The sequence below is a fragment of the Phalaenopsis equestris genome, unplaced genomic scaffold (assembly GCF_001263595.1).
Source record: "Phalaenopsis equestris unplaced genomic scaffold, ASM126359v1 Scaffold000002, whole genome shotgun sequence".
NCBI classification, from domain to species: domain Eukaryota; kingdom Viridiplantae; phylum Streptophyta; class Magnoliopsida; order Asparagales; family Orchidaceae; genus Phalaenopsis; species Phalaenopsis equestris.
Genome location: NW_018164444.1, coordinates 73,191,306 through 73,217,079, shown reverse-complemented (window position 1 = coordinate 73,217,079; position 25,774 = coordinate 73,191,306). Strand labels below are relative to the sequence as shown.

At 38.1% G+C, this 25,774-nt stretch overlaps 1 protein-coding gene across 1 annotated transcript in view; it reads left to right on the top strand.

Annotated features, from left to right (window-relative positions):
- The window catches only part of LOC110039311 (callose synthase 10-like), a 207,574-nt gene that overhangs the window by 126,156 nt on the left and 55,644 nt on the right, over positions 1-25,774 (top strand). Inside the window, 9 exon segments of the mRNA XM_020744331.1 lie at positions 5,636-5,733; positions 5,844-5,934; positions 6,011-6,171; positions 6,324-6,433; positions 8,384-8,515; positions 9,030-9,098; positions 9,180-9,357; positions 10,137-10,251; positions 10,415-10,534. Coding sequence (XP_020599990.1) covers positions 5,636-5,733; positions 5,844-5,934; positions 6,011-6,171; positions 6,324-6,433; positions 8,384-8,515; positions 9,030-9,098; positions 9,180-9,357; positions 10,137-10,251; positions 10,415-10,534 — 1,074 coding nt within the window.

Here is a 25,774-nt window from a genome sequence, read left to right as displayed (position 1 = left end):
GGAATGATATGGGACTCCGCTTTTGGATCAAAATCGACAGTCCACTTCAGAATTTTTATAAAACAATTGTCGATCTTGATAATTTTTTGAGAGAAAATGCGAGTGTAATCGACATCGTGAGATAACTGAATAAGTATATGTCGACCATCTAGCAGGCCAATGTTCCAACTGCCCAATAGTTTCATAGCATCAAATTCTTTCCTAATGATCTCCAGCTTTGGAAGACCATAAAGGAATTTCCCCACTATAGCAAAACGCCAAGAGGACGCTAGAGTACCAGCTTCAACCATAAAACGATTGGTTTCTTTTATTTTTCTCAATATATATATATATATATATATATACACATATATATATATATATCAATATGTTTATCACGGGGGGCTCTGCTAAGATTTGACTCGATGGCGATTTCCATCGTCTTCTTCTTTGAATCATCTACCTCGTTCGCCTTCATCGACTTCATCGACTTCATTTGCTTAGGCCGACCTCTTCGGCTGCTTTATGTGGCTTCGTCAGCTTCATCATCAGCACTGTTCGTGATTTGGTTCTCCTACGGCTCAAATCTTCGATCGAGCCCCATGTCGCCAGCCCGCCTCCCTCTTGCAATCAGCTCCACTCCTATTTCGGTGATGGTTGATTCGAGTGAGACCCTTGTTTGCTGGATGTTGCGTTTGCCGCTGTCGCGACTTTGGTGCAGCGATTTCGTTGGCTGCACTCCCGCATCAGGGTGATTCTCCTAGACGCGTCCTCTTGGTGTTTTTGTGGTCTTTTGTTACTCTAATTTCATGACAGCCCTCTCATCTTCAACTGAACCTACTCCGATCTCGCGCAAACCCTCCTACACTGCAATGGTTGATAAAGGCAGTGCTCCTTCACACCTTCGGGATAGTTTGGTTTTTCCGCATATATATCATGATTCATTTGTGAGATTCTAACTTCATAAACAAAAATCAGGAAAAAAGGGGGGCAAACCAGCATTAATTTTTTTCTAACACTGAAATTTCAACACTTGTTGAAAATCATAAATTTAAACTGATTGGAAAGTTCCAATTGAGCCACCATAAGATGGAGACTATCACAAAAGTTTTTGAAGATTTTAAACTAGTTGGGGATTAGAAGGTGAGACTATTTGATGGAAAACATGTTATGATATAGGTGAGCAAAGATTTGATGAAAGGGAGAAAGGAAAAACCTCCCATCATGATTGATCTCTTCTACTCTTGCTCGGTGCTAAGCTATGATTTCACGATGTCTAATTTTTGGGGTATACATGTAAGATGTTTGGCCACACACATGATAAATGCTTCAGATTACACCTAAAGTTGAAACCCATTATTCCAATACAGTCAGATATAAATGTCTATGGTTGAACAACATGCACAAGAACAATCTATTCCTAAACATGATATTTCTGACTGTGCTACCCAAGAGGCATTTTTAGATACTGCAACTTTATTGGAACTTGTTACTAATGTTAACCAGATGGATGAGCTGTTTGTTGTCCCCACTCCTAATAATGGAAACAATCCTACACAGTCTGATACTACTCCCAGTAAACCTGATGAAAACACACCTCTAAGCAAGCCTCCTGAGACTCCCTCTCAATAGGTTGTTGTTGGGGAAGGTACTCATATATTTGAAGTATGCTTTGATCAAAGTGATTTATTCACTGCAAAAAATGATCAGCTTGAACACCAAGTGGAAGATGAATTGCAGGTTAAAAAATATAAGAGGAAGAAAAATGCAATGCTTCAACTCCATAATCCCTAGGATGACAACTTGATTGTCTTAGGTGGAAGCCCCTTTCACAGTTTGTTGCTGGAATCCATTCCTAAAACCAGGGGGAGGGGGAAAGGAAAAACCTCCCATCATGATTGATCTCCTCTAATGTTGCTCGGTGCTGAGCTATGATTTCACGATGTCTAATTTTTGGGGTATACATGTATATTTTGGGTATCTTTTTTTGAGTCTTGTATGCCTTGTGAGTGGGTTTCTAGCGCCCGCTCACTAAAAACTTTGTATCGACTTTCTATCAATGAATTTTTTTACTTTAGCTATATATATATATATATATATATATATATGGCTTCGCCAGCGGAGGGGGCTATGCTAGGGTTTCGTTCGATGCCGATTCCCTGCAGTGATTTCTCGTTTTCTCACTTTCTCTCTGTCGTCTTTCGCAACCACGTTTTCACTCCCTCGCAACTTTTTCGACGACGCTTGGCCGCATACGTCTTTATTGTTGATGCTCGCTCGCATCATCTCTGTACTCGACGACGTCATCCACAATTGACAACGCTTGCCCTCACGCAGTCGTGACTCGCGTCGTCTCTGTACTCGACGACGTCATCTGCAATCTACAACGCCTGCCCTCACACCGTTGTGACTCGCGTCGTCTCTACTCGGCGACGTCTTACCCGCAGTCGATGACACTCGCCCTCGTTATTGCTCGTTGTCGTCTCCCATAGTCGACGTCGTCTCCTGCCGACGACGTTTGATTCCCATAGAAGATGACCCTTCTCGTAGTCATCCTCTCTAGCCGACGACACTTCTCTCCTTCGCAGTCGTCTCCTTCCAGACGACACGATTGTTGCTCTTCTGTCCGATAGACACCATCTTATTGGTGGAGATGGCATCGACGATCCGTTCCCATGCCACTGCACTTGCCGACCACTTTTCTATTCTTGCTCGGCGCTTTTTCTCGCAGTCGTCTCCCGTAGCCGATGACATATTTTCTTGCGGTTGTCTCCTCGGTCGCTTCAGACGAACTGAGCCTGACAACGCCTGAAGTTTGCTCGCTTCTTTGCAGCCCACCAAACTGTTTCTCTCCTGATCGTGACGATCTTGTCAGGGAGATGGCCTCGACGTTCCATTCCTATGCAAATGCCCTTGCCAGTGATATGCCCATTTTTGCTCGTGCCCCTCTAGGTTATGAGCCTGTTTTTGCTATCGGTAAGTCCTACAATGTTTCACAATCGTTCTACGAGGCTCTTGAATGTGGAGGTGATCACACTTTTTTTAAAAAGCTTGGAAAAAAATGGGAAGTCTGCACTTATTCTCACAGAAGATGAAACCGGTACTCTCGCTTCCTCTCGACATTTTGCCCTTGTGGGGAAATTTCTTTTTGGTCACCCAAAACTGGAGATCATTAGAAAGGAGTTTGATGCTATGAAACTATTGGACAGTTGACACCTTGGCCTACTTAACGGTCGACATATACTTATTCAATTATCTCACAGTACCGATTACACCCGCATTTTCTCTCGAAAAGCTATCAAGATCAATAATCGTTTTATGAAAATTCTGAAGTAGACTTTCAGTTTTTAGCCAAAAGCGGAGTCCCCTATCATTCCAGTTTGGATAAAGTTTTCAGGGTTAAAATTACATCTGTTCAACATGAACATCATTTACTATTTAGCAACTGCTTACGATAAGTCTCTCAAGGTGGATAGTCATGCGCTTGCTGTCACCAGACCTTCTGTTGCTTGTGTATTAGTGGAGAGAGATATCACTCAACCAACTCTAGATGAGATATGGATTGATACTATTCACAACGGGTATTGACAAAATGTTGAAATAGAACCACATCCTCCTTGTTGCTCTCGTTGTAGTATGTTTGGCCACAGTTTTAATATTTGTTATCGCTTGCATCCTATCTAAGGTCAAATATCGCTAAAAATCAGTCATCTACCATTCTTGCTGAGAAGGTGCAATCCGATCATCTTTCCAACATCGCAGTTCCTGATGAAGAATAATTTATTACAGGTACAGATTCAAATGTGCTGATACCACTCACCGTTATTAAAGAAGTCTCACTTACATGCCAAGGCACACGAGAGTGCTCTTTTGACCCGAAAGAAGATCAACTGGTACAACAAGTAGTTGTCTCTAATGTTCAACGACCTACACATATTCTGCACACTTCAGACCATTCTGCTGATCAGGTGAGTCAATCCTCAGATGAAGAAAGACAAGTTTACACGAGGAGGAAGAAGAAGAACGGAGGATGATTTGAGCTAGGGAATCTATTGGAAGATATATTAGTTACTACTGGCAATGTCACTCATTTGACCAATTTATTAGTTGGCTCCTTCCCTAGAAATAGAGGCAGAGACAAGACAAAATTGTGTCGCTCTCCAGCTGCCTAATACTACTATTTTGGCACTTTTTAGCTTTTTTTTTTTTAGATCTCTTATGTATTAGCTTTATTTTCTCATTTTTTTTAACTATTTGATATGGTGGTTTTTGTGTGGGATGGGTGTCATTTTTTGGATCTCTCACAAAATCTATCTGTACCCTACTTTTTACACAAAATCTATATGTACCCTACTTTTTATTTATTTATTTATAGAAATAGCAATTTTTGGCTCCTTACGCGTTAATATCAAAAGAATGATTACAAAGGTTTAGTGGGAAAACTGGATCCCCGCTAAAAAACAAAATAACACATAAAGTTCTAGGGGTTCCATTTTGCACAGTACAACTCCACCCAAGAAAATAAAAGAACATAAAGGAGATTAAAGCTAACCTAAATATACATGTATCAAACCAAAACGTATACCCACAGAAATGACATATACTCTCTATGAACATGTATATCAAAAGAAACGAAAAAACAAGAATCTGTACTGTATGGCAAACAGCAACATCTCGCAACATCTCGAAAGCAGGAAGCCGCAGCCTGACCAAAGAATCTGCACCCTGCAACTGAAAAAGAACTGAGGAAACAGTAGAGAAATAGAACTTCCAAGTGTTAAGAAAGGAAAAGATGATCCTCATTCCTCCAACCTCCCAATTAGCAAAGCCAGTCCAAACGGACCTAATAAAACCACCTCAACCACCTGAAGTATGAAGAGAGAGAGAACAGATAGAAATTGGAGCCATGGGCCTCCAAATAGGAAATAACATGGTCACAAATAATACCCAGATGAAAAGGAGCAACTCTTCAAGCCTCCAACCTCCCGGCCTCTTATCTTTAGCAAAGGAGCCCTGGGCCTCCATGCTAAAAATAAGGCAGCCAACAAAAGCAAAACCACCCAGCACAATATATAATTTAACTATTCAATTTTTCTAATAAATTTTTTATGATTGTGACCATACAATAGTAAACATTATGCAACTTGAATAATACTGATCTTTTATGTGGTGAACTAGTTTGAAGTTGCTAATAGCGCTAAGCAGGTCTTGAATAGCATTCTCATATTATGGTTTGGAAAACCCAAAATGGAGTTTTTGAGGCATTTTTCTCACGCAATTCAAGTTGTTTGATATAGTGGAGATAAATCTCATGTTGGATTTAATACAGTATCAAGTCTAGCAGAGAGTGTTGGATATATAGTGTTATTGCAGACTTTTACAGGATCAGAGTTTTTGAACCATAAGGATAAGTACACCTCAGTCATTTTGTATTTGTTAATATGCTTAAATTGTATTCAATCGTCAGCTGTCTTGACTCTCTTTTTTTGTTTACACATGTATTTGTATTTTGAAACTAGGATGGTTTTTCTTTTTTTAATTATTAAATACTATATGCAAATGTTGGTATAATTTTCTTCATATTTTTGTATTTTCACTAATGAATTGTCTTATCTAAATCTTGATGTTATTTATTAAATTTAACGTACTTTTCTAGACACGGAATGAAACTCCTGAGCTGGCTCGTGGTGCTGCAAAAGCTGTAGTTGATCTATATGAAGTTGTCACTCGTGATTTCTTGACACCAAACCTTAGGTACCGAAAACCTTAGTTTCTAAATGTTGTCTGTTAGTCAATCGGAGTTTCCTTTCTCAAGTTAGTTTTCTTTTATTGGCAAAGCTGACTGAATAGTTTCACTTTCTCAGCGAGTTTTTTGATACATGGAATATTTTAGCAAAAGCAAGGCATGAGGGAAGGCTTTTCTCTAGAATACTGTGGCCCACTAATCCAGAACTTGTATGCATTTTTCTAAGTTTTCCTTTGGCCAACTTACTTTTATAAGTATGACTTGCTTTGCTGTTCTTTCTTGCAGAAGGAGCAGATTAAACGCTTACATCTACTTTTAACTGTTAAAGATACTGCGGCCAATATTCCGAAAAATCTAGAAGCGAGAAGAAGGCTTGAATTCTTTACGAATTCTTTATTCATGAAAATTCCTCCAGCGAAGTCTGTTTCTGAGATGATGCCTTTTAGGTGCTCGAATAATACATATTCTGTTTTAGAGTTTTTCCCCTTTAAAATTATGTTGCACCTAACTTATTGTTTTTTATTTCTAAATTATTTTATATCAACAAATTATTGAGTTTAGGATTTAAAGGAAACTGATGGTCTTCTTTTTCAAATAGTGTTTTCACTCCATACTATAGTGAGACTGTGCTGTACAGTTTGTCTGATCTGAGAGTAGAAAATGAGGATGGAATTTCTATTCTTTTCTATCTTCAGAAAATTTTTCCAGGTACATCTTTCTATACGTTTTTCAATTTCTGAATCATTGTTCCTTTTTTATTTAGTTTTAATATACTTGTACTATTACTCTGCTCTCAAGTAATTTTAATGCTGTATATCAGAAAAATTCCTTGATGCTTTTAATCATCAGATTTGGACACTATTACGTGGCTGTCATTTATAGGCGAGGATTGTGCTGCTCTTGAACTTCTATTATGGGATGTATTAAGGAAATATGCTTAGGTAGCTTCATATTGGTCTTACAATCTTGTGGTAAGATTGTGGAGACCTCTTCTGAATGCCAGAATGAAAAGAGCTGGGCTCATCTGTTGCAACCATTATCTTTTGTTCCAGTATAACTTCTTATTGATTTTTCTTTTCTTTCGTTTTCTCATTTTAGTTGGGTTTTTTTGGTTATTATTTTTCCATTTTTTCCTGCTTTTTCTTTTATTCGTTTCGTTGGTTTATCTTCCAATGTTGTCTTAATAACGTCTTCAGTTAATCTTAACGCAATATATGGTATATTTGTATGGTTTCAACCAAATTTTCTTTTCTGTTAATGCAACGATGACGAATCGACTCATTAAATTGTCTCCTTACCTTTTAATTTAGTGATTTTGACTAATAAAATTTATTGTAATCTTGTAGTTAGGTGATTAGTAAGAAAGCTTTAGGTCATCTATGTTGACCAAGTAAAGTTTTAGTCTTCAGTTATTGGAAATGTACAATTATTTTCCTTGGCTTTAGGTACTAAATATTTTCTCATCTCAGATTTTGAAGGAGACCCACCTTGGCAGTATGGGAAGTGAATGAACTATACTCCCGCATACTAGATACGGTTACGAAGTGAAGGCTAAAGTGAATCACTTCTGCATCATAAAGAAATAAATTTTCAAAGATACAAAATGAAAAGAGATTTGAAATATGATTTTTATTTGTTCAATAATATTACTAGCATGCTGTCTTCTTCACAACTATAACACACTGAATAAATGAAATAAATGGTGTTAAGTTTCAAAAACTACTTTTTGAACTAAAGTAACAGCCATGTTGGCATTGTCTAACTATCTGAAATGAATGCTATCATTGGATATTTAAGTTGTCATAACTTGTTTAGTATTTATGATTGATCTTATGTTTTTTTTTTCCTCTTTTTTATTTAAGTATTTCAGAAGAACAAGTGTGAAATAAGAAAACAAATACGTTATTTTAATTCATGCTAGAATATGAGCACGGCCAACTTCAACAAAACAATTTTAAAAAAATATATGATTCGAAGGAACCTTTAAAATAACTATGTTCATCCGCGCCATGATTATTTGTAATGCTATATTTCATGAAAGTCCCTTCATCATCTTTTTCTTATATTTTTTGGTCTCTTAGTATCCTGACTTGAATGATGGTCTTGATCAACCAAACAAAGTCTATTAGTCCCTCTCAAGAGAGATGTGACTGCTAGGACTATTGACCGCTCTCGGCAAAACAAAGCAAAGGTCAAAATGAAGCAGCGTTCTAAGAAGGGTTCCATGTGCATAATCAATTTGATTTATCAGAGAATTTTGGGAAAGGAAACTATAGAATAAATTGGACTTTTGGTAGTGTATGACTGTTATACTTTTTTTGTAATTTATTTGCATTGAAGATGGATTTATATATAAGAATATGTTAAATTTGATAAATATTGTCTTTAATGTTACTTTCATTTTGCCAGTACTTATCTTTTTCAGTTTTTGTAGAAGTAACCTTTCTACCGATGAACTCTAAATGCCTATCTTGTGTTATTTATGAATAGTAAACATTCACTTTGATGCATTAGTCCAAGTTCAGATTCACTTTCTTTTCTCTAGTTGCTTGTGCCATAAGCAGTTGTTTTTGCTTCTGACGCTGGTGCATGTTCTGGTTGTTGGTTGCTTATAGCCATACTGCAAAATAATTGATCTGTGTAAACTTTTTGTTGCAGATGAATGGGAGAATTTTCTCGAACGGATTGGCCGTGGTGAATCAACTGCTGAGTCTCTACAAGATAGCTCAAGCGATACATTAGAACTGCGGTTTTGGGCCTCTTATCGGGGCCAGACATTGGCAAGAACAGGTTATAAGCTTGTCCATTTCTTCTGCTCTTTCTGTCTCTTCCTCTTAATCTCCTTTCCCTTCTCCTTCTGCTTGTCTATTTTTCTTTTGTCACGTTGTTGCTATTTCCTTTTGTTAAGAGACTGCAATCTCTCATGTTTATAATCATGGCCACGCATGCTTTTCTATATTACCTTGACTATAGTTGGATCAGACATTCATTTTTTGTTTAAATTATGCTTCTTTAATTTTTCCATCCTCATTGGTCTTGAACAGGAAAGTAATTTACACAAATTACGTTAGTTGGGTACATTGTGTGAATGATTTGCTCATGATTGTTTTTGTGATGTTTGCTGCAAGTGTAAATCTTTCATCCATCAGGTTTCTTGGGCAGGTTCACATTTGTTTGATCTTGTTCGACTGTAATTTTATGAATATTGATCAGATGTTATTGATAATTAGAATTCAGTTAATTTTCTTCCTTGTAGCTCTTATATAACTGGTCCTTTTCTCTTTCTTCTTTCATACTGATGCAGTACGTGGTATGATGTACTATAGAAGAGCTCTTATGCTCCAAAGCTACATAGAGAGAAGAAGTTATGCGGGTAATGTAATAAGCTGGCTTTGCTCTTTTTTCTTATTTGCCATCTTTCTGCTGAATTTGTTCTTATCCACATAAATTGCAGGGCTCGAAGAGGGATATTCTGGAGCTGATTTTATTAATACCCAAGGATTTGAATTTTCTTCTGAATCGCGTGCCCAAGCTGACATAAAATTTACTTATGTTGTCTCATGTCAAATTTATGGGCAGCAGAAACAGAAGAAAGCACCAGAGGCAGCAGATATCGCTCTACTTATGCAAAGGTCTGACATATTCTACGACATACTTCTGCTTCTTTCCCTTTACATTATTACTCATGTAGATTCCATGCACTTTACTTTGTGTGTTCATGTAGGCACTGCATCTGAATTTTTTTTTTTAATATTTTTTTATACTTGTATGATTTGTCCTTTCCTTGTTGTCATCTTGATTAATTTTATCTATTGTTTTCATTATTTCTTGTCATTTTTTGTAGTTAGTTTTTATATTTGACTTTTTGTTTAATTCATTATTGGTTGTTGTGTCCCCGAAAACACACACACATAAAGTAATATAATCTTAGAAGCGGTTTCCTAAATTTTCAATTTCCTACAATTTACAATAAAAGAATCTATCCGTAAAAGGTTGGTGTAGCTCCAGTTACAGACAAGATTATAGAGAGTCATCTTTAGATGATTTGGTCACATTTTGGTGATCCGGTTGGAAGAGTAGATGTTTTAAATTTTGATTTACGTTAAGAAAGGTAGAGCTAGACTTAAGAAGACTAGGTATGTTGTATAAAAATTTATCATAATTTATTAAAAATTAAATGAAAATGTGATACTCGATGGGACACAATGGAGAAAAAGGATTCATATAGCCGACCCCACTTAGTGGGATAAAGGCTTGTTGTTGAAGTAGCTAATCTCTGCTTTGGTTTCGCTCATATTTTAGATTTTTGAATTTTTTTTAAATCAAATTTGTGGCCACGTTTATTTTGATCATCAATTTATATTCTAATATCTTTTGAAATTTCTGGCTTCTCTTGCTCTATAATCTTTAGAAATGAAGCACTCCGAGTTGCTTTCATTCATGTTGAGGACATTTCATCATCTGATGTTATAGTTAAGGAATACTATTCAAAGCTCGTAAAGGCTGATGTCCATGGAAGGGATCAGGTACACGTGATTGCTTTCTTGATCATTTAGAATAAGTGAATTTCGTATGTCCTTGGTCTTCTTAATTGTATACATTCATCCCTATGTATATAAAGAGATGAGACGCTGTCTATTACATTTGTAATTTTAATTTGTCCTTGTATCATGGCTCATTTTTGCTCAGGAAATATATTCCATTAGACTTCCTGGAGATCCCAAGCTTGGAGAAGGGAAGCCTGAAAATCAAAATCATGCCATAATTTTTACCCGTGGTGATGCTGTCCAAACTATTGATATGAATCAGGTGAGCCTCTTTATGTTGGCCAAAATCTTCCATAGTTTATTCTCATTTTATCATTTTTTAAGCTTATTATATTTAAAATATGGTTCATTTTTATTGAATTTCTTAATGAAAAAAAAAATTAAGAATAACTGCTAGTAGTGTTAACCACTTGTAATTATTTTTTTATTCTATTAGAGCACAGCTATGCTCATATATAGCTTATGCGACATTGCATTAGAGTGCAATTTAAAAAGAAGATAAATTAATAAAAAAGAATAATTTAACTAAATCACTACTGTCATCTTACAAGCTTTTGTTGTACTACCGTAAAGATAAAATAGAGAAATAAGAATGAACCAAAAAGGAAGAAAAAAATATGTACACAATGTGAAAATAAAAAATAAAAATAAAATCCCAAATTACAAGAAAATCTCACGTCTCGCGTTTTTGCAATCGCATGAATTTTAGCTCGTGGAAGAGGGATCTTGAAATCTGGTGTTGATCTCATTTTCAGTGAGTCTTAGTTTTCTACTCCTAGAACCCAAAATCTAGCCTTAGGAGTTCTTATTGACCATCATAGCGGACTAGCAATAGAGCTCACCTCCCGTAGAACTTCAAACCACTTATTGACTCATTTTTGGGGAGAATAAATGAGTTGACGAAAACCAAACCGGGAGGAGTGGAAGCGAGGAGATAACTTTGCTTATAAAATTTCACAACCGAGGCAATTTAGTTACTTAAGAGTCTAACGACACAGGAGACGTCAAGCCTAAGTAAGGGTTTTCGTCTAGCCGTCAACGAGGAAGTTTAAGGAAGTTGCGGTGTTGGATTTTGAAGGGTTCAGAGCATAGGGAGAAATGCCAAACTGTTCAATTGGAGAAGAAGGCGACACCGACCAAATTGGAGGAAGTAACTGAAGGAAGAGCCGTGCCAGAACAATCTCTCTTGTGTCGAGGAAACATCGCGTGCTATTTTATAACAGTAGTTTTATTTATTTATTTAAGAGATGTAATAAATATATTTCTATATATATATATATATAAGAATGGGACCGGGCTTGAGGTCCCCAACCCACCCTAATGAGCTCAAACCCCGCTAGATTTGGGGGCGGCCTGGTATATTAAGAATTCGAATACGAGAGATTTGAACATGTGATTTAAGGAACTTACGACTTTCAGAGAGGCTGCTCTAGTATAACTAGATAGATAAGATGGCGGCAGGAAAGCTCGATCGTATGCTAGCGTGACCGCGGATGGTGTTCCAAACTTCCCTTCTTCTTTCTACGACTCTCTCGCTCTCGGTTCTGAGAACTTTTTTGTTCGACGACCGGGCCGTAAGGGAGGAAAGCTTGCTCTGTTTCTTACTGACGCTGAAAATGGTGATCTAGCTTCTTCCTGTAAGCTTCATCTTGTTGGAAAATTTTTGTATGGCCATCAAAAGATGGAATTTCTCTATAAACATTTCAAACTTATGAGGCTTGCGGGAGAATGGAAGATAGGTCCTCTTGATGACAGACATATTTTAATTCAACTCTCCAATGAGGAGGATTATACGCACCTCTTTGCGAAGAGAGTGATTTGGTTCGAAGATTACGGGATGAAGGTTTTGAAATGGTCAACTAACTTTGATCCTAAGGCTAAGGCTCCGATAATCCCCGTATGGCTTCATCTCTCGGGATTAAAGGTGCATCTTTTTAATCATGAAAATTTATTTTCTTTGGCTGTCATGTTCGGGAGGCCTTTGAAGTTGGATGCTCCCACATATAATCTTACGCGGCCGGCTATGGCTCGTGTTCTAATTGAAAGAGATGTCACTTTACCCCTTCCGGAGGAGGTATGGATCGGTTCGGCACATAACGGGTACTGACAACAAGTTTTATTAGAAAATCACCCCCCCCCTATTGCACACACTGTTATATGTTTGGCCACAATCAGGAACAATGTTTCAAGATGCACCCTGAACTTAGAAAACGAGAGGACACACGTCCCCCGCGTGTCATGTCTGTTGTTGTACCTCCTGCGGATGATATTACAGATGGGCTTACTATTGATGTGCCTCAACCCACTGTCAATGTCTCTGGCCCTCCTGTGGGTATTCCTGATGGTTTACAATTTGATGGAGACACTGCCCCCCTTCTCCCCTCCTGCTAATCTGAATGCTGTTAGAAATATTAATCCTACTAATCTTATTTCTTCAAATGAATTGGTTCAGGTGGCTAATATGGGGCGGGTGATGCCTGCTCTACCTAATTTGGACCCGCCTGTTAATCCCTTGATTGAGGAGGCTCGCCCTTCCTCGGCTTCCTTGCCTGATGCTATTAATATGGGTAATATCTCCACATTTTCTCATCAATATGATGCTCTCTCCGACACTCCTTTAGAAGATGTTTCAAAAATTCTTAGAGATGAATGGCATGTACAAAAATATAGTAGGCGTAAGTTTAGAGGTCAAACGAAAACACCTTTTCTTGCGAGTGGAAACAACTTGTCGAACACAAATCAGTATTATTCGGATGGTGAAAATGGACGGTCCCGAACTAGATCTTCTAGGAAGGGACATGTGTCTACCCATGTTTAATATCCTGATTTAGAATATTAGGGGAGTTGCGGATCCTCACTTTCTTGGTAGACTCAAATTAATGACAAAGATTCATAACATTGATATTTTTGCTATTTTAGAACCTATGGTCACCTCTGTGGATGACCGTATCTTGGGCAAATTTAAGAATTTCTCGTACTTTTCCAATTGTTCTAACAAAATTTGGCTTTTCTTGCGGAAGCATATTACGATGTACATCACCGTTGATGATAGATAGTTTGTGCACACTTTCTTTAATATAGATGTTTTTTCGGGTCACCTTACTTTTGTCTACGCTGGAACCTCTAACGTGGCTAGATTCGATCTCTGGCACAAAATTTCTGAGATGGGTAAGAATATTCATCAGAACTGGATGGTTGGAGGGGATTTTAACATAGTTATGCATGAGTTTGAAAAGTTTGGTGGTAGGAGTGTTGATACCACTTTAACTAATAAATTCATTGACTATATGAACAGTGCCGACATTACTGATTTTGGTTTCGTCAGCTCTAAGTTCACTTGGAAAAGAGGTAAGCTTATTGAAAGACTTGATAGATGTTTTGCTAATCAAGTTTGACTTTCCTCCTATGATTTTTTGCAGGTCCAACATCTAAGCAGATCTGGTTCTGACCATTCCCCCATTCTTCTTTCCTTTGATTATTTTAAAAAGATTTCTACTTATCATTTTCGTTACCTTAATGTTTGGGCTAAACATGAGGATTTAATGAGACTTATCGTGGATAATTGGAAATGTGAGGAGGTTGGGAATGCTTGGTTTATACTTTGGAAATTGCATAAGAAGGTGGCTTCTACACTCAGATCTTGGAATTGGAATCTTTTTGGTGATGTTCATGCCAGAGTTAGGAGAGTTCATGCATGGGAAATACTGTCATTCCTCCCTTCCTTCTTTGGCTAGGTGGCAATTAGGTGATTCTACTATGTGGAAGAGGTTTCTTCTTATTAGAGATTGGGCCAAGAACTACCTTTACTGGGAGTTGGGTGATGGTAGTATTTCTTTCTGGCATGATTGTTGGTCTCATGTTGTGCTTGAGCTGAGAGACCTCAGTCTCACCAACCTTAAGGTGTCGGGTGCTTGGGTGGATGGACATTGGAACATCCCTTTATTAATAAACATTCTGGGAACGGAGGGAGCAAACTTTATTTCCACTATTCCCTTTGATCAGCAACTACATGACACTCCGAAAATGAAAACTCCTTTAAATCATTCCATTACTAAGTTTGTATTCTCCTCTCTTCATAATTTCCAGATGCTCCCATGGGGGGAGGGTGTGTTGAGTTGGGCGTTAACTCCATCTATGCCTTTTTTGGCTTGGCGGATTTTCCATGTTATCATTCCTTGTGATGATATTCTCAAATTAAAAGGTTTGAGACTTGCTTCTAGATGTTGTTTTTTCCATGAGGCTGAGGACACCATTGAGCACACTTTCTTCTCATGTTCTTTTTCTATGTTTATTTGGCATAAGGTTGGATTGTGGTTTTACACCATCGTAACTCCTAAGCGCAATTCATTACTTCTATTGCATGCAATCCTGATGGAAAGAAAAAGTATTTCTTGCAAATTTATCTCTTTATTATTTGTTGGTTCATTTGGATTGCCCGGAATGATATTATTCATGCTAGCAATGACATTTGATGTAGGACGGTCTTCACTAATATCATTGCTTACATTAATAAATTGTGGAGGCTTGGAAACAATAAGAAGAGTTTTTTTTCCGGTATAAATTATTTTCTTTCCTTGAATAACACTAGTATGAATGATGTTAGGCTCCCTATTAGAACTGTTTTGGTCAGGTGGAGACCTCCTCCCAGGGGTTGGATTAAATTTAACACGGATGGGAGCTGGAAACCTGATAGTGCTGGTTGTGGGGGTGTGGCTAGGAATGATACAGGAAATTGCATTCTCTTTTTCTCCTCCCCTTCTTGCGTAGATTCTATTCTCTTTTTCTTCTCCCCTTCTTGCGTAGATTCTCCTTTAGAAGCTGAGGCTCGGGCTGTTTTGTTGGTAGTTATTCTGGCTGCTCATCTTTCCTGGAATAATCTCATTGTTAAAAGTGATAATCAATTTTTTATGGACATTTCACAAAGGGTTTGGAGCCCCTTGGGATGTTCTTTATTATATCAAGAGAATTAAAAGTTTGACCTCCAATATGAATTTGGTGTGGAGTTTCATTTTTGGAGAAGGCAATCAACCAGCTAACTGGCTAGCTACTTTAGGTAGTGCCACAAATGTCTGTCAGGTGGGATCCCCCCCCTCTTCATACGTTATTAGTTGGGAGACAACATCGATGCCCCTTATGTTCGTAGGGAAGCGTGATATTTGTTGTTTGATGAAGGTTTCACTATCAGCTTTGAACCTTCGGGGAATTGATATTTTCTTCTCTTATTTTTCTTACTTTTTTCACTATTGCTTGGAACTTCACACAGATCTTATCAGGCGGTTTGGCATGAACAATTTCTTGGAGGCCCATGGCTCCATTGATACGATGGTCTAATCTGCTTGGGAGGCCCACGGCTCCCTGTTTTGCTCCCTGTTTTGTTTATTTTGTTTATTTCCCCTGGCTCTGTCTCTCGGTCCAGTTTGATTGGTTTGATCTATGGGGGAGGAACTTTGCAATTTTTACTGCCTTATTCTATTTTCGACCCCCCGACGGTTTCTCTTAATGTTTCTGGATGAGAATATTTTGGTTCGAAGGGGAATACCTGCAACTATTTTACTTGCAATTTGAGGCTTTACATGGCTGTTAAGGGGAGATATGTTTATTGGCATCATCTGGATCTTTTTGAGGGAGTGGGTAAAGAGAATATCTCGGAGGCCCTTCGCTCCAATTTTTTGTGGGGTTTGATCTATTTGGGAGGCCATTGGCTCCTGTTTCATGCTTACTTTCTTCAGATTTTGCTTTCGGGAGAGGGTGTTATGCAGGAACTTTTCACATATGAGTGTTTTGGATAAAGTGATTTCTTGTTCAACGTGGATGTCGTACGGGGGTTCCCTTACTGTTGTTGTTTTCAAAATTTTGTTTAGCTACAGATTATGGCCCGAGGAGATTGGATGGGTGGCTGATCCCCAAGAGTCATTTTTTTTTATTTTGAATTACATCACAATTTACTTCAAAGTTTGGGTATACGTTTTGATTGATTACATGTATTTTGGGTTTTTGAAAGATTTTCTTTATTTTTTTTTTTGTGGAGTTGTAATGTGGATGGAAGAACCCCTAGGAATTTATGTATGTTCTTTCTGTTTAGAGGGGATTCTCCTTCCCCCCCTTTTGTAATCATCTTTTATTTTAACACGTAAGGAGCCACAAGTTGCTCTTTCCCCTCATATATATATAGCGTCTTCATGGCGACCCGAGTAGCCCTCGTTATCTCTACGCCAGATCGAAATCTACAGATCCCTACTTCTTTGTCGTCTGCTCGACTTCGTCTGTTCCTTCGTCGTGCTTCGCCTGCGTCGAATTCGTCTGCTCGACGCTGTCTGCTTTGGTTTCACCTCCCTCAACTTCGCGATTTCGTTTGCTGCGTCGTACTTCGTCGTGCCTTGATGAAATCGCAGCCTTCGTCGTCTGCGGCGTCTTCTTCGTCAAGGTCGATGACTGCTCGACCACATCAACCTGCTCGACTGCTCGCGTTGTTTGTAGGCGGCAGTAGACAAGCTGCATTTGTTGTTGCAGTGCTTGTGGGAAGCACACTAATGGCTTCAGGGTTTTCCTACCCTGTCGTCGTCGCCGGTGATAACCCCGCCAAACCCTCGTATGTTACAGTGGTTCACAATCGCAGTTCCCCTTTCCGCCTTGCAGAAAGCCTGACCTTCCCGCAGATGTACCATGATTCTTTTGCAGGACATGGAGATTGCAATCTCATCAAAAAAGTAGAGAAAAAGGCGAACAAACCAGAAATATTCTTCTCAGATGCTGAAATTTCAACTCATGCAGGAAAATACAGATTTACACTAGTTAGAAAGTTCCAATTAGGTTGCCCAAATATGCAGATTAATAAAAATCATTATGGAACAAAAACCTTATTACTGCAAGCACTGCAAGATGTTTCTGCAAGATGGCACTGCAAGATGTTTGGACACCCGCAGGAGAAATGTTTTAGATTTCACACACAGTTGAGAACCAATAGTCAAAAGCAGGAATATGCTATCAGTGCACCTCACGTGTCTGAATGCGCTCCCAGCAAACCTGATGACAGCCAGTCTGAGAAGGGAATCACCACAAGACAAGAGTTGGTGTCTTCCCTTGAGATTCCTTCTCCTGACCATATTACAACGGATAATGTTCAAACTGAAAATCAGGATCGCCCCGCAACTCCTATTCAGGAAGCATCAAGTGCAGAGGTGACAATTCACTCTTCACATACACTGGAACCTAACGTTGTAGCAACGAGTGTCTTTCCTTCTACTGTGGTTCTAATATCTAATCAGACCGAAGATCACATGAGTCTTGTGTTCAGATGAAGTATGACAGGTTTACACTTCTCGGCAGAAGAAGGTTGGGGGCGCACTCCAACTTGGAAACTTAATGGATGATACTTTGGTTACTCCTGACAATGACACGACTCTTCAAAGTTTGTTATCTGGCTCCGCTCCTAAAACTAGAGGTAGAGGCAGGACAAAATTGGCTCGTCTATAGCTACTTCTTTTCTGCATGTTTTAAATTTATTTTACATTTTTGTTGAGTTTATCTGTATATTTCTGTTGGGGTATTATTGTACTTGGTATCGTATGGGTAGGGTGTCTCTATTGAACTCTCTCATACAATCTTTATGTATCCTTTCTATTTCAATAAAATCAGCCCTTGGGTTTTTTTTTAATATATATATATATATATATGAGCCGCATACTCAGATCAGTTTGTTGGGCATCTGCTTGTCAATTGTAGGTCCCCTCTGGTTTGGGATTCGATTCCCCTGGGTGTCTGGTTTTTATTTGGCGCATCTGGGATGATCTAGGCTCGTATAATAGTCTCAATTCATTCCTTTGTTTTAAGGATACATATCTATGACACGATGTCGGCTACGCTTGAGAGCTCCGCTTGGGCTTCCAATGGCGATTTCGGTCGCAATTGATTCTACTGTTGGAAGAGAAGATCTCGCATCGTTTGCCCTCGCTCCGGCGTCTGCATTTACGTCAATGTCGACGTTCGCACTCTCTGTCGCGGCTCGCATCGTGATATCCACTGCTCGCGTCGTCGTCTTCCTCTGTCGCTATCGTCTCTGCTCGACGTCAACGTTCGCACCTACTTTGCTCGACGTTATTGTCTTCCACGCCTCTGTCGCTCGCAGTTGCTTCGACGCTGCTCCTGCTTCTGCGCCCGACAGCTCCTCTGCCTTTCAGCAACCACGTAGCAGTTTAACGTCTACAGCCTCTGATGGCGTTTCCTTGTTCTTCGGTTGAGTCGGACAAAGTCTCCTTTGCCCGCGTGGTGGGTAACCCTCAGGAGTCCGCAGTGGTATTCCACTCAAGTTATAAGGAATGTCGTGAGGGTACATATGATTGTCCTTTTATTAAGAAGGGAAGTAGGAAATGAGGAAAAATTCAAGTTTACTCTTATTGGCAAATTTCAGTGAGGACACCCTCCTATGGATGTTATCAGAAGGAGTGTTGATGATCTTAAGCTAGAAAACAAGTGAAAAGTGGGATTGATTGATGGGAGACATGTGTTGATCCAACTAACAGTGGCTGAAGACTACACCAGAATTTCTCCAATAAATATCTTAATATCGAAGACAAATCAATGAAGTTACTTAAGTGGTCTCCTAATTTTGACCCAAAGCATGAATCTGTCATTGTTGCGGTATGCACTATACCGGTTTGGTTTAATTTATCTGGTCTCAAGTTGTATTTTTTTCACCATCAGTTTCCCTACTTTATTGGGGTCATCCTTGGGGATCCTTTGAAATTAGATCTGTCTACTTTCAACCTAACCAGACCCTTGGTGGCCAGAATACTTGTGGAAAGGGAGATTACGTTACCTGATGTTTCTGAAGTCTGGCTGGGCACAACCCATAATGGTTATTGGCAATAAATCGTCATGGAGCACAAACCCTCGTATTGTACCCACTGTAAGATGTTTGGTCATATCATTGCTAAATGCCACAAGCTTCATTCTATTTTGAAATCTAAGGTTCAAGTGAATAAGGAGGGGTCTAACCCCACTGCTGGGGACATTTTAGTTCCACCTGAGGAGGATACTACCAAACAGGAGGTGTCTGATGCCCCTGAGGACCCCCCTAGAACCAAGGGATCATTACCTATAAATGATAGTGTTCAGACTGATGATCAGGAGAGTCTCGCAGCTCCACTTCTTCATGAAATATCCCGTGTAGTGGTAATTTATGCTTCACATATTCTAGAACCTATTGTGGGTACTACTGTTGGTATTTATTCTGCTTCAGATCTACCCCATCGGGTTGATTCTTCGGAGGACTGGTAGGTTTACACTTTCAGGAGGAAGAAGAAAAATGGATATCTACTAGAGCACGGGAGTCTTATGGATGATACTTTGGTTACTACTGGTAATTGTCAGCATCTTACCAATCTGCTAGTTGGATCCCTACCAAGAACTAGAGTCAGAAGCAAGACTAGATTAGGATGACCTACACTTTTTCAGCGCCCGGGTGGTTTTTGGGTTTTTAAATTTTTATATATATCCATCTTTTACATTTTTTTTTGTGTGTTGTACCATGTTGGTTGATTGTTTAGACCCACCCATACAAACTTATCTGTATCTTTTTCTTTAATATATCGTCGTCTGCTCGCTAGGGCTCAAATCGCTGGCCTCTTATCTTCTTATAGTGCAAGGCGCGCCGCACTGATCACACACACACCTCTTCCTCAATTCTCTCTTTCGCTCGGATCTTGACTTCATTGTTATAGAAGAGTCGATCTCCCTTTTCCATCGCTCGAGGCGGATGAGCCTGATAAGCTTCGCACGATAGAAAAAAATTGTATGAACCTTCCTCCTCGTTCGACTTCTACCCGCAAGTCGTAACGTCGTCTCCTCCATAAATCGAAAACTTAGGAAAGCCTCTTTCATCCTTCGACGACGCTCGATTGCGTCGTCTCTGCAGTCGACGACACTCTTCCTCGTGCAGTCGCGACTCGCTTCATCTCTCTCGTATTCGACGACACCTCTGTCGCCCTGCACGACAGACATTTCCTCTGAAGTTTGCTCGCCTTTTTCTAGCGGCTCGCATAGCTGCTCTGGAGATTGCATCGACGATTCGTTCTTATGTCACTGCACTTGCCGCCGACTTTCGTATTCCTACTCGTGCTCCTCTTTCAGGTTCAGAGATTGGTTTTCGTATTGGCAAGGCCTGCAATGTTCCACAATATTTCCACGAGGCTCTTGAAGGTGGTGGTGATCATACTTTCATTAAAAAGCTTGGTAAAAAAAATAGGAAGTCTGTTCTTATTCTCACAGAGATTGAAACCAGCGTCTTCTTGGCATTTTACTCTAGTGGGAAAATTTCTTTATGTTCACCTAAAACTTGATATCATTCGAAAATATTTTGATGTTATGAAGTTGTGCAGATAGAATATTGATTTATTTGATGGGTCGACATACTTATTTAGTTATATCACGATGCTGATTACATACATTTTTTTTCGAAAAGTTTTCAAGATCGACAACAGTTTTATGAAAATCATGAAATGAACTGTCGATTTTGATCCAAAAGCGGAGTTCCTTATTATTCATGTTTGGATAAAGTTTTCGGGGTTAAAATTACTTTTCTTTAATTTAGAAATTCTCTACTCCTTAGCAACTACTTACGGTTAGCATCTCAAGATTAATAGTCTTACGCTTGCTATCACCAGATCCTCTGTGGCTTGTGTGTTAGTTGAGAGAGATATCCCTCAACCAGCTCCGGATGAGGTATAGATTGAAACCACTCACAACGTGTATCAGCAAAAGATTGAAATAGAATTACTCCTTATTGCTGTCATTGTAACATGTTTGACCAAATTTCTACTATTTGTTATCGCTTGCATCCTCATCTAAGGTCGGATATCGCAAAAGATCAGTTAACTACTATCCCTGCTGAGAAGGTGCAACCCAGTACTTTTTCCAACACCACAGTTTCTGAGAAGAACACCATACTACAAGTACAGATTCAAACGTTATTATAACACTCATTGTTATTGAAGAAGGCTCACTTACATGCAAGAGACACGAGAGTGCTCCTTTGAACTAAAAAAATTAGGTGGTACAACAAGTAGTTGCTTCTAATGTTCAACAACCTACAAATGTCCGACACACTTTAGACTATTTCACTGATCAATTGAGTCAATCTTCTGATGAGGATTGATAGGTTTATTCCAGGAAGAAGAAGAAGAATGGAGGCCAACTCGAGCTCGGGAACTTATTGGATGATACGTTGGTTACTACTGGCAATGACACTCATCTTACCAATTTTGTTGTTCGGGAACAAGTAATTGCTTCTAATGTTCAACAACCTACACATGTCTGGCACACTTTAGACTATTCCACTTACCAGATGAGCTAGTCTTCGAATGAGAAATGACAGGTCTATTCCAGGAGGAAGAAGAAGAATGGAGGCCGATTCGAGTTTGGGAACTTATTGGATGATACATTGGTTACTATTGGCAATGACACTCATCTTACCAATTTATTAGCTGGGGCATTCCCTAGAACTCGAGGCAAAGGCAAGACAAAATTGAGTCACTCTCTATTTATCTGATACTATGTATTTTGACATTTTTTTAGTTTTTTCTTTAGGTCTCTCATGTATTTTTATTTATTTTCTCTTTTTGGAACTATTTGTGGTTATCATGTGGGTAGAATGTCTTGTTTTGGTCTTCCCACACAATCTATCTGTATCCTTTTTTTTTATTTAATATATTAGTTTTTGTGCTTTCTCAAAGAAAAAATATATATTTATATCTGTATCTATATCAATATTATAGGTTTATTATTTTAAATGATAAACTTGAGTGCTTTTGATTTTGAGTACTAAAGAAAAGTTAAATTTTTAATTCTAGAAGTATTTAATAAATTTGATTAGAATAATTAAATTTTAAAGTTTTAAATGTTGAAATTGTAATTAAAATAGTGTGACACAACAATTTATTATTGAACTAAAACCCAATTAAGTGAAATGATGATTATATATGTATGTTTTATAGGTGATTGTTTGATCAATGTAATATCAAATTAAGAGTAAGTTGACTGTCCATCATCGATTCGATTATAATTTGCTTCTCAAAAATATTTGTTGTTGATATTTGTGTGTGCTTTATTATGATTGATATATTTTTTTTTCTTTATTGATGATTTCGTTTCGAATTATATAGCTACTTATTCATGCCTTCGGTGTATGTCAAATTGAATGCTATGAATAAATATGTTTATGTTGACTGTCTATATATGCATGAGTGAATATGATGGACTCACGTCTTGATATTTGTAAGGGAACACTAATGTACTGGTGCACGTAAATAGAAAATGATTTTGACATTAAAGTACCATACGTAGTACGATTTTTAGTTGTTGCCTCCCATGACGGTTGTATATATATGAAATAATATTGATATAATTTTTGATATAGGCCATTTTGAAATACATATTAAATGTTTATATCGATTTATACAAAAACATAATTCACATGCATATTAATTTTTTTTCCTTCTATTAGTGTATCATATTCTCGTTTTTGTTTAACTAACTTTTAAGGTTTTATTTAATTTTTAAAAGATAAACGATAGACGAGAAGACATTTATTGATGACGCAGATAACCATCAATACGGTAAAATTTAATTGCACCTCTTTAATTTAATTGTTTGTGGTCCTTTATCTGTTAAATAGTAAATGAATATACAAACTTTATTTCACACCATCTGATTGTCTGTTCTCGTCTTGATTAATTCCAAGTCTCATGCCGCATCGTGATACGCGAGCTCTTTGAGATAACTGAGTAGGCCAAACGACGAGCTGATATTGCAAGGCTTCGAGAGCTGAATACATTAAAGAGACGTGGTGTCAGTGGTGAAGAAAAATGCGCTTGAATCTTATATTTGATTGTAGATATATGTATGTATGTATGTATGTATGTATGTATGTATGTATGTATGTATGTATGTATGTATGTATGTATGTATGTATGTATGTATGTATGTATGTATGTATGTATGTATGTATGTATGTATGTATATATATATATATATCATCAGATTAGTTTTGGCTGCCTTCTACTCTTAGTATGTTCTTGTATGGTCTTTATTATAGTAAAAGATTTGAGCAACATATGATATATTTTTCTTTTAGCCCATTAGAGAGAATGGTGATGTAGGTCTTTTCCTGCAGCAGGCTGCCCTCTAAAATTTTTTCTGCAGCTAGCCCTCTGGAGTTTTTTCTTGCAGCAGACCCTCCTTCGGAACTTTCTCTTGGAGTAGGCCCTACTCTAGAGTTTTTTCCTTGTAGGTCATACCCTACAGCTTTCCCTGTAGATTTTCTACTTCTTTGCAAACTTCCCTGCAACATCACCTGTGGAAGCTTTTCGTTTCTCTACATAAGTTGCAGTCAAAGACAACCACAATCAACTAGAAGTATCCCTAAATGCTCTTGGGGTTGTTGACTTTAAGTTCTACCTCACAAGTGATCTTGCTCGTCTGTTGTTAATAATTTCAAATTCAAGTTGAACGTGATTGACGTCTTTACTTAAACTTGAGGGAGATTATTAGAAGTTATTAGGAAATGATTTATTTCCTTTTTTTTTATTATTCCTATTTTACGTATTTTTTATTTTATATATTTCTTATTTTATGTCTTCCCTTTTATCTCTAGGTAGTTATTTGGAATTGATTAACTTTAAACTTGGAGATATGTGTATTATCCTTTTCCTTTTTCAGAATTCATGTAACATGTATTATACCTTCTTTTATATCATTAAAATTATTCCGCTTAATTCTCAAATCCAACACCTTTTGCAAGGGATGCGTCTTTATTGTACTTAGAAATAGGTGGTGGAATGTCCTAACCTCATGTTCCTTGGTGATTTGTTGTTGGACTACTACTTTCAGCAGGCACAGCCGTCAAACGACGCCTATGCCCTTCCAAGCTTCGAATGACGTTGACCACACATATTTTAGTTCCCTCGCTATTCCACAATAGTCTCTCCCAAAATCGGTTTTCCAAATTCCTTCTAGAAGCCCTACAACGCTATCATATCTGGTGGAATGGATTCACTTCTTCTTGATTTACCGAGTCACGGTTGTGGCTATGGGTGAACTCAACAAATTATCCCCTTTCGAAGGTGCAAGCTTCTGTTCCAGTTGGAGGATTTCCTATTGCATATTCTCCATAACAAGTTCTTGGGTGCCTCTCTAAGGTTTCTCATTGCGGCATGACGCCTTTTCAACCGGCTTTCTTTTTAGTGGATTTGGTGAGGTAGAAAAGTTGGATTTTGAATATTTAGGGTTAGGGTTTGGAATTGTGATGGAAATGATTTGGGTATGGCGAAATTTTTTTTTTTTTTGAATTTTGGATTGGGGTAAGAAAAACAAATACCTAAAATTTGTGGTTTGTCGGATTCTGATACAAGATGATATCGCTCTTGGGCCCCTAGAAAGTGGTTGAGAAGCATATTTAGAGGGGTGGTAGTTGTGGAATAGCCAGATAACGAAAATATGTGAGGTCTACGGTGTTTAAATGGGCAGGTGTCGATTTGCGACTGTCTTGGCTGAAAATAGCAAGGACGACCCCGAAACAATGAGGTAAGAAGGTCAAGGAGGATCTACCTCCTGCTTTTGAGAAAGATACATACACACCACTTGCATAAGGAAAATGCGCAACACTTTGAAGAGCATAAAACTGAGAACAAAACCTCCCACAATACAACTATCGAGTTAGCTTTGCCAAAGCAGGAAAACACATAGTTTTCTAATAGAAATTATCCTTACTTAAAAGTAGAGATATAAGAAAGAATAAAAAATAAAGAAATAAAGCAGGAAACTTGCTCAAAATAAAAATAAAAATAATATATAAAAAGGTCTCGACAATAGATATTATTATTGTGGGTGTCAAAGACGGCAAAATTGCAGAAAAGTCCTGAACGGCAGGAAAATCTCACGCCCTGCATTACTTGCAATCGTGGGAGCCTCAGATCGCAGAAGTGAATCATGGAAATCTCATGATCACAGGAAATCCCGCTCCGCATGCAACCGAACGTAGTTCCAGTTTCTCCTTCAACTCCCGCGTTAGGATGGTTGGCCCAAGCTAAGTTGCTTTGATTTTGAAAATTCTTCTTCTGACAAAATTAAACTCAATTTGGGGTTGGCATCACATGATCTTGTTGTTGGTAGAATAACCTTGATACGCTTGTTCTTTTGAGAAAATTTCTTGATGTTCCAATTATTTTTTTCCTTTGATTTAATATTAGTAGTAAAATTATTTTTAGTGTTGCGATCCTTAGGCGTTGCTTTGATGAGCCAGCACCTCTTGTTTTTTATTTCTCTTGCATTCTTTCCCTCTATTTCCATTTAGATCATTCTTAAGCACTTGTTTTTTATATTTATATATATTTTTTTAATTTCAATGCCTTCTTTTTGGGAAAAGATATAGCAAAACCTTCCGATCGCCTCTTTTGCTGGATTACGCTAATACTAAACCTCTCGATATCACATCTTGCGCTCCTTTTGT